This window comes from Neomonachus schauinslandi, chromosome 1 (assembly GCF_002201575.2).
Source record: "Neomonachus schauinslandi chromosome 1, ASM220157v2, whole genome shotgun sequence".
Lineage (NCBI taxonomy): Eukaryota > Metazoa > Chordata > Mammalia > Carnivora > Phocidae > Neomonachus > Neomonachus schauinslandi.
The window spans coordinates 2,144,464-2,156,127 of record NC_058403.1 but is presented as its reverse complement, the minus strand read 5'-3'; the positions used below and the strand labels follow the sequence as shown (position 1 = coordinate 2,156,127).

The 11,664-nt window shown below is 63.5% G+C and overlaps 1 protein-coding gene across 3 annotated transcripts; it reads left to right on the top strand.

The window, feature by feature from the left end:
* Positions 1-3: 3 nt before the first annotated feature.
* Positions 4-9,955, top strand: GATD3 (glutamine amidotransferase class 1 domain containing 3). Of its 3 annotated transcripts, XM_021679248.1 has the most exons (7): positions 4-204; positions 547-599; positions 1,876-1,989; positions 2,691-2,810; positions 6,112-6,204; positions 8,104-8,260; positions 9,396-9,955. In XM_021679248.1, exons 1-7 carry the CDS (start codon positions 76-78, stop codon positions 9,522-9,524), a joined length of 795 nt encoding a protein of 264 aa, XP_021534923.1. In that variant the 5' UTR covers positions 4-75; the 3' UTR covers positions 9,525-9,955. The 3 variants fall into 3 exon arrangements, with proteins under 3 accessions (XP_021534923.1, XP_021534924.1, XP_044775256.1); XM_021679249.1 differs by lacking the exon at positions 2,691-2,810 and having other exon boundaries at positions 9,396-9,948; XM_044919321.1 differs by lacking the exon at positions 6,112-6,204 and having other exon boundaries at positions 9,396-9,948.
* Positions 9,956-11,664: the final 1,709 nt, after the last annotated feature.

Genomic DNA, 11,664 nt, shown 5'->3' with positions numbered 1-11,664 from the left:
CAGGCGCGGAGCCCGCTGGTTCCGCGCGGGGCTCTGTGACCGCGTGACCCTGCGACCCGCTGTCCCCGCGCAGTCATGGCGGCGGTCAGGGCCCTGGTGGCGTCCAGGCTACTGGCGTCCTCCGCGTTCGCGCCGCTTCATGCGTGCACCCCACGCGCGCCCCTCCACAGCTCCGCGCCGCGCCCGGGGGCCAGGGTCGCGCTAGTAAGCGGACGCCGGCGGGCGGGCCTGGGGGCGGGGCTGCCGCCGAGGTCGGGCCCCTGCCCTCCCCGAGGCCGACCCCCTAACCATCCCTAACCACCCTAACCACCCCCGCCCGAGGGCGAGCTCAAGTCACCCCCGCCCCCAGGTCGGGTCCCCGTGCCCCCAGCCCTACCGCCGGGCTGGTCCGTTCACCCCCAACCCCACCCCTGCCCAAGGTCAGAGCCTCCTCCCCGCCAACCCTCCGAGGCCAGCTTCCTTCTCCCCTCCAGGCCCGCCCTTCTCCGCCCCCAGCCCCGGCCAGCTGCCTCAGGTGGACCCCCCTTGACCCCCGCTCCCCTGCAGGTGCTGTCTGGTTGCGGAGTCTACGATGGGACCGAGCTCCACGAGGCCTCCGCGTAAGCCGTGAAGGACGGTTTGCTTTTCCCCAGCCGTTGGGAGACCCTTTGATTAGACGGGCAGAAGCGAGCGAGCGGGGAAACATTGGGGTCACTTGTGTGCGGCGCAGGGAGCTCCAGACAAGCCCGCTAAGTACCTTCCGTGGCCTTGTCCCCCAGAGATAACCACTGAACCCGTCTGGTGCTCTGTTAATGCCCGCCTGCTCACTCTGAAGTCCCCGGGCAGGCGTCCACATTCTCATTCGTGGCTCCAGTGTGATTTTAAGGTGCTGAGCCGCCCCGGGCTGTAGACAGGTTCTTCCATGTGGCCTGTCAGTTGTTGCTAAGTCGTTTGTACTGTTTTTGTGTTTTATTAAGAAAGGTTTGTGTGAGCAGGAGTGGTAATGTTGTCCTGTCTGGAGTAGGTTGGAGGGCGAGTCAGCGCGTGGTTGGGGAGCATGCCCCTCCCAAGTGCAAGGCTGCAGGGTGCCCAGAGGGGCCCGAGGCCCCTCCCTAGCCTGCGGCTTCCCTCGGGTGCCAGCATGGGCACTGGGCATGCAGCGGACTTTGGAGTGTGCCGAGCTCGTGGGCGGGAGAGGGCCAGGAGAGCTTCCAGATGGGGGCTCGGGGCGGGGGCACGAGAACGCAGAGGCACGGGGTGGCGGGCGGACAGGATGGGCACGGACCACGTGTGGAGAGCCCTGCAGGTTACGAGGAGCAAAGCCTGAGTGCCAGGGTGGTGCTGGTCCTACCGGCTCATGCCCCTCACGCCGCCGCCTCTGAAGGGGGACGGTGAGAGCCCCGGCTCTAGAACAGATGTGGACGTGTGCCTGGCACAGAGCAGCCCTTGGGGAGACCTGCACGTCTCTCCCCCAGCCCTCTGGCTGTGACAGGAAAGGTGGCACAGAGCAGGACTTGAACCTCCTGTCCTGACCAAAGCCCAACTCAGATCCTCCAGCCCTGCACTGATTGGCCTATGGGAAGAAGAGCACCACGAAGCAGCCTGGGAACTGAGACGTCCGGGCTGTGATCAGTCAAGTCACCTGTTCCCTGCACCCCAGTTTGTAAAGGGAGCTTGGGGACCAGCTGGGCTCTGCAGGCTAGTTCAGTGACAGCGAATCTGGATTGTGGATGTTTGGGTCACTGGCAAGCCAACCGCAGCTTTCTGTAAAGCTGACGTGATGGTAACGTACCTAAGGGGTGGATGGGGGGCACTCTGCAGAAGTCCTGCTCACAGAAGCGAGGTGGTAGCGCCGGGCTGGGTAGGTCTCAGCCTGTCTGATTTTCTTCCGTGCAGGGTGCTGGTTCACCTGAGTCGTGGCGGGGCTGAGGTCCAGATCTTTGCTCCTGACATCCCTCAGATGCACGTGGTTGACCACGCCAAGGGGCAGCCTTCTGAGAGCGAAACCAGGTTGGGTCCTGCCCCTCTCGCCCTTGAGTGTAGACCAGTGCCTGCTAGAAGCTCCCTGAGAACCTGTGTGCTTGGTTGCGTTGTCCTGACTGCGGATCTGGCTGCGTTCCGGGCTGTTCTGATGTTCTTGTTGCCTTCTAATGCCTACCACAAGTCGTCCTGCCTGTGTTTCGTGACCACCTGCTGGGCGGCTCGGCTGGGACTGCTGCCTCCTGCCCCTGGTTGGGCCCCGATCTCTCTGGATCTCTCTGAGCGTTTCTTTCCCTGAGGCACATGCAGTCTTGGCACACTCTCGCCCCTCCTGTCTTGCTCTGGCCGCAGGGTCCACCAGGGAGAGCTCTGTCTCCTGGGAGCTGCAGGGCCTCCGCTGGCCCGGGCTTTGTCTTCCTGCCTGGGCCCCGGGCCACGCAGCCTGGACGAGGTAGCGCCAGCTGTGGTTGACCCCGGGTTGCCTCCCTCCCCCCCGTGCGGTACCTGGACCTTCCTACCCCCGTCCTGTCTTTTGTCAGTGCCCAGGACTAAGTGCTGCAGATGCTGCGAGGGGCTAGACCGTCTTTCCTGGGCCCCAACCTTGAGCGCACGTGCCCGTGCCTTCCCTGGGGCGGAGGACGTGTGTTCTGCTCGTGCGGTGGCCTCTGTGCGCCCCGCTCTGCCCTCTGCACGCTGACGCGGTCCTCAGGCCTCTCTGTGTCCTCTCCCAGGAACGTCCTGACGGAGTCCGCGAGGATCGCGCGCGGGAAGATCACCGACCTGGCCAGGCTCAGCGCAGCCAATCACGACGCTGCCATTTTCCCCGGAGGCTTCGGAGCTGCCAAAAACTTGTGCGTGCTGGAGCTCTGGGGTCTCTGCTTTTCACCTGTAGCGGGAGACGGGGACGGGGGCCTGGGGTCCCAGAGGCTGCACGGAGCTGCGCTGTGACAGGACACCGCTGTGGGATGGGGCTCAGGTGGAACCTAAGCAAGACCTGGATTTTTGTCTCACTTCTTGCTGAGTGCTCTCGGTACCGGCCACTCTTGGGGGGGCGTGGGCTTCCACTCATCTCACCACTGTGCTGGCAGTCTTGTCACATCAGGACCCGCGTGTCCGCACGTGTTCCTCGCGGACACTGCCTCTTCGTGGGTCTTGCAGCTGGGAAACCGCTTTTCTGGTGGGCTGTGTGGAGGCTGGCCCCGACCGGAGGAAGGGAGTCCTTCCTTGTTTTGTTCTCTGGGTCGTTGCCATGGTAGCTGGACCTCAAGCTGTCACCCCGCCGGCGTGACGTCCTTTGGGTTTCAGGTCCTCTTTCTGTTCTCATTTCTCTATCTCTTGTTTCTGCCCACCTCATAGAAATCCTCTGCGCGGGCCTCACCAGCCCGGCACATCCCTTCCGAGGCAGCTTCACCGTAGCTGGCTTGGGAAGACAGGAAGCAGCTGTGCCCCACGCTTTGGGGTTCAGACGTGGACCCTAGTGGAGTAACAGCCTGGACTGGGTGGGTTTCGATGGAAACCCAGCAGATCAGCAGATCGGGCTCCAAGTGGAGCGTTTTCCTTTTTCTCGGATGAGCCGGCTGCTCTGGCCCATGCCCAGGGGCCCCTGACGGAGTGGCTGGCTGCGAGCTCAGGCAGCCAGCCCCAGCCCTCCGCCTCCCTGCTCCCGCCCCTCCCCTCCCAGATCAAGTGGGTGCCGGGTGCCGCCTGCACCCTCACCGCACAGCCTCGGCCAGCGCGTACCCCTTGGGTTTCCTTGCTGTGCTGTCTGGGTGTCCTCGAAGGTCTCTGCTCACCACTGCCTCCTGGGATGGGCTCCTGTTCTCCCTCTTCTCCCCACTCTCGAGTTCTCTGTGGGCACCGTGGGAACTGGCCAGGCCCTCTTTCCAGCTGCTCCTTCGTGGAGTCTCCCCTCCTGCCCCGGCACCCCTCTCTCACCTCCCAGGAGTTTCGTCTGTATCTGGACCATGAACGTTCGCCCTTACTGGCCCGTGTGGCCAGCTGCCTGCCCAAGACTCGCAGCAGAATGTCCCTTCGATGGTCAGAGCTGCTTCCCCTAACCTGGACCGTCGTCCGTCAACTCTGCCTCCCTGTGGACTCCTTGTGTGTCGGGCATGGGGTGGGGCAGGGTTTGAGCCAGACGCCTTGGACCCTTGTGCTCATTGCCCCCCACCCCCGTTTGGGTTAGTTGATGGGTGCTGTTCCCCTGCAACAGCGTCCTGGCTGGCTGTGTCTGGGTGCCCTGCACCCAGAAGTGGGGCAGGGCAGGCTCCCTAACGTGTTCTGACACCTCGTGGCTCCCCTCGGCCTGCAGACATCTGAACGGCTTTGTCCAGATCCCAACCCCATGTCCCCAGGCCCTGGAAGCGGTTCCCATACTCCTTCATCCTGCTGGGAGCCCTGCCTTCCCCTCACGTCCACTTTGTCTTGCAAGAACCAGCCTGTCGGGCGAGCTTCCCTTGTCACTGCCTCCTTCACGCGCCCCTTGGCAGTAGATGGCAGAGAATGGCCTCTGTTGGCTGGGCTTGATGCTGCCAGGACCAGGCTCTCTTCCTCGGGAAGATAAGCCTTGTCTCTGACCGTTAGCACTTCCCCTGGGGGGAGGGCACTTCAGGGATCTGCTGGGGCTGTGTCCGTGGCACAGATGACCACCCACGCGCGGTTGGCGTGGAAGCACAGATAAGCGGGGCGCTGGGTTGTTGGCGGGTCTTTGCATTCGAGGGAGCGGTCGCCTTGGTGATCAGCGCTCATTTCTGTGAGCTCAGTCTTCCTTGGGGGAAGCTGTGGCTTATGGTCGTTTGCCCCATTCCTCCCGACCTTTCCAGAAGACAGGCCGGCTCGCTGTGATTGGTCTCCTTAGCCGTGGCTACTGTGGCTATTGGTCGTGCCGTGTGCACGCAGCAAGGGACGGCAGGCGAGTTCGCTGGGGACAAGTTCCCAGTGGGAACTCGCTCTCTCCTGTCTGGGGCCTCAGGCTTGTCCCTGCACTGTTTCCCCCTTTCACATGTGCTTCCCAAGAGATTCCCGTGTGGTTGTATTAAATATCTAACCAGGGCATCTGGCTGGTGCAGTTGGTTGAGTGTCCATCTCTTGATTTCGGCTCAGGTTGTGATCTCAGGGTCGTGAGATGGAGCTCCACGTCGGGCTCCGTGCTCACTGGGAGTCTGTTTGAGATTCTCTCTCTCCCTCTCTCTCTGTCCCTCCCCTCTGTGCGCGTTCTCGCTCTTGTGAGATAAATCTTTTTTTTAAAAAAAGAGAAGTCTAACCAGATGGAGGCCTGTTAAGCTTATCATTCTGTATTTTGTGTTTTTCACAAATGGTGTGGCTTGTTGGTGGCCCATTAACCACCTCACGGCTGCACACGCAGATCCCGTCGGGTAGACGACCCAGCTCTGATGGACAGTGGTGGTTTCCAGTTCTCACTTTTGGCCTGACAGCTTTTGGGGGATATAGTTGACTTGCATCAAGAGGGTGAACTGGGATACGTTTGGCCGTGCGGCACACCCTGAGACCGCCGCAGGTTGGCAGAGTTGCATGGTGCCCACGCGTCTCCCAGGCCTTTGCCCGCAACACTGCAGTAGTCGGCCCAGGACGGAGGCGTCCACACGTGCTCAGAGCAGAGGGCCAGAGCGGGGCTCTGCATAAAGCGCGTGTACTTTGGGGTTGCCTCCCAGGGAGGTGCCGGCGCGTAGCTGGTGGGAGGGGAGGCCGTCCAGACCGCTGAGCTGTCCTCGCTGTGCTGAGGGAAGCGGTGTCTCTAACCGCATCGTTTCCTCCTCCGTGGATTGTCTGTCACGGCTTTTAGGCCCCTGGCGTGTCTTGCTGTCCCTTAGCTTATGGAGCAGACCTCTGATGACGCCTTGGGTGTGGCCCACTGCCCGCGCACCTGCCGGCTTTGGTTCACTTGGGGATTGGCTTCCCCACCTCACCTCTCCGCTGTGCCCTTCTCTGCCGTGCTTGCTTCTTTCTGTTTTAAAAAGTAGAAAAAATTGTATATATAATTAAGTGAAAAACCACGCACGTGCACAGTAACTGCGGGTCTCAGGTGCCGGGGAGTTAGCGGAGTGATGGGTACGTGTCCAGGGTGGGGTTGGAGGCTCCCCGGGCACATAGACCCCCAGCTGTGAGATCTGAGGACACCTCTTCTCGTGGTAGGAGCACGTTCGCCGTCGACGGGAAAGACTGCAAAGTCCATGAGGACGTGGAGCGGGTCCTGAAGGAGTTCCACAAGGCCAGCAAGCCCATTGGGTATGTGCGGGGGGTGGGCCGCGTGGGCTCAAGGCTGTTTTCACTCGGGCTTCACGCGCCGTCACAGGTGCCTTCCGGCTTGGAAAACTCTGTGTGGTCATGGCAATTTGTCCTGGTGACTTAACAGGAAGGAGAGCTTCCAGAAGGTTCCCCAGTCAGTCCTCCCCTGACCCCAGCCTTTTCCAGCACCCCTTCCCCTCGCCTGGCGTCTGCCCGCCCGTCCTCGCTCGGGCTGGGCTGGTGCCCGGTGGCCCTCAGGCCATTGCCGCTGCCCTCCCAGGGCGGCGAGCCCGCTGTGCACCCAGACTCAGCGGCACGGCCTCCGCTCACCAGGCCCGAGCTCGTCACCCGCGACCTGCACCGACCTCCCAGCGGTTGTCCCCGCTCCTGCACTAACGCATGGGTTGCTCGTCCACATGAATGCACTGCAGCGTGCAGATGGCTCGGCTTGGGCCTGCTGGTTCGAGAAGCCCCCTCGGGAGCTCTGCTCTGCTCCACGCACAGGAGACAGTGGGGTGCGGACGTGGGAGCACGCCGGCCTCCTGACAGCTGTGTGAGCAGGGTCGTGTTAGGACGGTCCCTGCGAAGGTCACTCACCGGCGCTCGTGCGCAGTCACTGTGCGGGAGCCCCCTCCTCGCGGAAGGCGCCGGCCTCGGCCCCATGGGCTGGGAGCACATCTGCTCGGAAGACGCCGCGCTGCCCGGGGAGCGGTCACGGCACTGCCACCGGCCTCCCCTCGCCGGACGCTGTCCCTGGAGCAGCACCCATTATGTGGGCGGGCGTCAAGGAGGACCCGGTGTCGGAAGCACAGGTGGGAGCGATGGCTCTGGTGGCTGTGCTGCCTTGCTCGTGTGTCCCCTGAGCTCGGGCCTCCCCGTCTGCGGCCCGAGAGCAGGGCCGATGGCCGCGGCGCCGTTCACGTGCGTCCCGTGCTGGCTGCCAGGTAGGTGTCTGCGGGCTTGTGATGTGGGGCACTTCAGAGACGCCGGGTCCGATCACTTTTTACCTACTTGGCGACGGAGGGAGGTTTGCTCCCACGGGTTTCCAAGCACGTTGTTTTGGGTGTTGTGAAATTTGAAAAAGAATGTAAGTGTGTCCTGACATTATTTTCTCACGGCTCGTGGAGCAGCGTGTCCGCAGAGCCGTTCCGGCGGGCGCGGGAGAAGCAGGCAGGCGTGCTGGAGATGAGCTGGGGCAGTGGGCTGCTGGCAGCGTGCGTGCGACTGGGGGAGGGCAGGGCGGCCCGGCTGCAGCCGTGTGCCCAGCACGTACCGCCTGCCGCGGGCGGGGCCCCGGCGCAGGGTCTGATGCTGCCGGTCAGCAGGGCCTGCTGGCGGGAGCAGAGCCTCGTAGGAGCCCCGAGGGCAAGCGCCGGCCACACAGCCCCGCACGCACGCCCAGGAGCGAACCGCGAGGCTCGGGCGCCTTGGGAATGGCCCGTGTGGGTGTAGTGGGGCTTGGTGCTCTCCTGGGAGGGGCCCTTCGCTCCTGTGGTGCCTGGCACACCCACGGGTCCCATGAGACCGCTCTTGCACCTTCTCCAGAGAAGTCCGTGCCCTGGGGTTAGCTGTTGCTGTGTGAAAAGCCACCCCGAAACTCGGGCCTAAGTGCCCTGTTGCCATCCGAGCCCTTCTCTGCGCATAGCACGGCGGGTGGCCCGGTGCCCGCTGGCCCCCTGCTCCGTGGCCAGGCCTGACCCCCGGGCGCCCAGAGCCTGCAGCACATGCGGGGAGTGAGCTGAGGCCCACTCCTCACTCCGTGGGCTCGGCGGCTACCGTCTGTGCTCATCCTCAAGGTCAATTCCGTTCCTTCGGCATTCCCTGCTGCGCCCCGGGCCCGGCGGCCACCCGTGCTCCCCTGAGCCGACCCCCGTGCCGACCCTGTCCCTCGCTTTCCAGCCTGTGCTGCATTGCTCCCGTCCTGGCGGCCAGAGTGCTCCGTGGGGTCGAGGTCACCGTGGGCCACGAGCAGGAGGAAGGCGGCAAGTGGCCCTACGCAGGGACTGCGGAAGCCATCAAGGCCCTGGGCGCCAAGCACTGTGCGAAGGGCGTGACCATATCCTTTCCGGCAGCCGGCGTGGCAGTGGCGTGTGGTGCTGGGGACCCCTCCTCTGACCCTTGGCGACTGCCCGGGCAGGCAGCCTCTTGAACTAGGACTGCACTGTTGGGGGCCTCTGCGCGCAGGTGTGTGACGGGCCTGGCACCCAGTGCCATGACGCCCCGGTCCCCAGGCCGTTTCCAAGTTGGCCCCGGGGACGCTTGCTGTGTGCAGCACACCCTAGGCCTGGAGCTCTGCTGGGCTGCCTGGTCCGGCGAGTGGACGGCTTCAGGCTCGATGGGGACGAGTTTCTGGCGGGAGGGGAGGAGCACGCGCCCCAGGGTGGGGGGAAGCTGCAGAGGGAAGAAGTACGGGGCGGGGGGTGGCTTGGCTGGAAGCCCTGGGCGGTGTGGATGGGTAGCGATCCCCAGTGGCCTCGTTGGCCCCTGATCGTCCTGCAGGTGCCCAAGTGCCGTGCGCACAGAGCCTCGGGCCACCGGCTGACCACGTTCCGGGTCCACAGCTGGACCCAGACTCTCCACGTGGGCCAGAGGTGAGGAGCGGAGGGTGCGGGAGACAACACCAGGACCCTCTGGGTGTCTGTCTCGAAGGTGCCTTTCTCTTCTCGCGCACGGTTTCGGGCGAAGGGTTCCCTCTCCCTCCCGCACGGAGTGGCCGGCAGGGCCAGGCCTGTCATTGCCTGGGGTCTGGGTGACCAGGACAGGAGCGCAGCTTGTGTAGAGGGGGCTCCCAGGCTGGGTTGGCCCCTTGCCGTGGACGAGCTCTCTGGTTTAGTTTCTTGATCGGAAGAACAGAGCTGCTTTCGCCCGCTCCAGGGTTGCTGTGGGGCCCAGGCTGGCGCTCGTGTGCGTGCAGCCCAGGTCTGTGGGTGCGTCTGGGTCCCGTGGGCTGGGCCGCCCTGGGGCATCCTGTGAAGCCAGCACTCTGCTGGCTGAGCTTGGGAGGCCTGCATCCCCCAGTCCCGAGTGCAGGTGGTACGGAACGGGGCCCCGTGGGCAGAGACTGCAGCGGGAGGAAGCCCTGCCGCGAGCTGCCTTGAGAAGGGGGGCTGGGGCGGGGGCCGCGGTGGACGCTTCGCGCCTGCACTTCTCTAGTCCTTGCTGGGTGACGTTTTCCCATAACTTCCGTGCACGAAGCTCACGTGGACCAGAAAAACAAGGTGGTCACGACCCCGGCCTTCATGTGCGAGACGGAGCTTCACCACATCCACGACGGGATCGGGGCCATGGTGAAGAAGGTGCTGGAACTCTGTGGAAAGTGACCGTGCCGCGAGCCCTGCGGCCTCCACCAGGGGGAGCTGGTGGCCTGTTTTCCCCGTGGCTTCGCTTTTCCTTCTATAGGTATCTTCTGCCCGAGGAGGCGTCCCTGGGGCCAGGGATGGATCGGTGTGCGGCATTCCGTTCACACCGCGGAGGCTGGACCCCTTGTGTGACCTGAGATCGAAGTGGGGCCTCCTCTTTCAGAGAGAGAATTGGGAGACACGTCTCCCCACAGCCTCACGTTTGGCTGGCCTTAGGATACGTGGTGTTTGGGAGGAAAGAATTTTTTTGAGTTTACGAATCTAGTAGTTAGGAAATTGAATTATCATACTCATTGGTAATTGAAAGTCCTCTAGTCTGGAGTAAATATGTACTAAAACGGGAAGGGGGTTGCATTGAGGCCGGGGAGAATAAACTGCTTTCCAGACGGACACTCTGCCGGCGTCTGAAGCTGGTGTGTGAGGCGCGTGAGTGAGGTTTCTTGCTTTCCGGGAAGGAAGGGACGTTGTGGACGCTCAGCCTGTGTGGTCAGCCTGCTGGGTAGGGGCTGTCGGGTTGGTCCCAGGCCACGAGCGACAGCCGACGGGAGCTGATAAAGCAGCAGCACCGGCTGGTGGCTCGCGCCGTGGGTGTGCTTCTGTGTGGGGAGAGAGACGTCTCGGGCCACAGCCTGAGTGTGGCGTGGGCTTCGTCCGCTGTAGCACGTTCCCCTCCGGCCCGTGTCCTGTGCCCCCGGGGATGCCCCCACACGCAGCTGCCGGGGTCCACGTAGTGGGCCGTTTAGTTTGGGCCTGGGGACGGGGCACAGAGGCCCAGGCCCCCCACCCCCGCTGCTGTGAGAGGTAAGTGATGATGAGCCTCCTGGTTTTCGGGCCTGTGGGCGGGGCAGTAACGCCTGATGCCGTGCCGCCCGGCCCCCTGGCCCACCTGCCGTCTGGGTCAGCTGGCCTCGACATGTCTGACCTCCCACGGGGACTCTGTTCTCTGGGGGCCTGCCTATCCCCGCCTGCAGCAGGAGCCCCCTTGGCCCACCTGCGGACGCCAGGATCGCCCTTGCTCTGGGCAGCCCCCCAGGGCCCGCCGGAGGTCAGGTCACTGAGGATAACTGTCTCCTTCCTACGAAACTTGTCTGTCGAAACCCTTTGTGTGTGTGTGTGCGTGTAGGGAAGAGCGCCTGGGCCCCAGGCGTGCAGCTCGGGGAGGCGTCACAGCAAGCACAGCTGGGGCCAGAGAGCAGAGGGTCTTCCCGCCCCTACCAGGCCCGAGTGCTCTCGGCTCCGGGCACGGGGAGCCCTTGCTGTGTGGCTTTCCTCTGTGCACGAGTTCTCCCCAGTGGGTCTCTCCACGGGCTTTCCCATGTCACGAGAGCACTGCCTTCGAGAACGTTCTTGTAGGTGCTAGGGCGTGTTTCCGGGCACGTCGGGTGTTACGTCCCGGTGTGGGCTTCTGGGCTGTAGGGTGTTCGAGCTTGGCTTTCGTGAACAAGGGGCTGCAGTGCGCGAGCTCCCCAGCCACCCCTGGCCACTGGGGCGCTTGGGCCTGGCAGGTCTTCCGCGTGTCCTGAGGGCCACCCCGCAGGTGTGGATGGTGTGGCCCTGGGTTTTCTCTGGTGGCTCCCTGATGTCTGCTGTCTCCGATCACCTTTTTGTCGATTTTTTCTGCCTTTTGGCGGTCTGCTTTGCTGAAGCACGTGTTCGGGTTCTTATTCGTTATTGGAGCTACGTGTGCGCTTCTGGTTACACGTCCTCCGTCAGGTACGTGGGTCATGCGTGTTTTCTTCCGTTGGCCTTTCTTCTTCAAGGGGGCCTTGAAGTGGGGCCTCCTCTTGGCTTTTGTGTAGGCCCGTCCATGGCCCTTTCTGGTGTGTGGTGTTCTGTCGAAGATAACTTTCCTCCCGGGTCAGGGAGGCCTTCCCCGTGTTCTCTGTTGTCTGCCCTCCACCTTCACGTCGCTAGTTGATCTGGAAGCTGCGGTGATGAACCCATCTGCCCTGCAGTTTGATTTCTTCTGGAAACGCCAGGGGACGTGCCCCCGGAGCAGAGCGGCGGTGTTCAGCGGCCCAGGAGCTGTCCCTGTGTGGCCGTGCGCCCTCGGGAAGCGGGCCCTGGGCAAGGGCAACCACTGGCACCGCCCAGAGCCTGC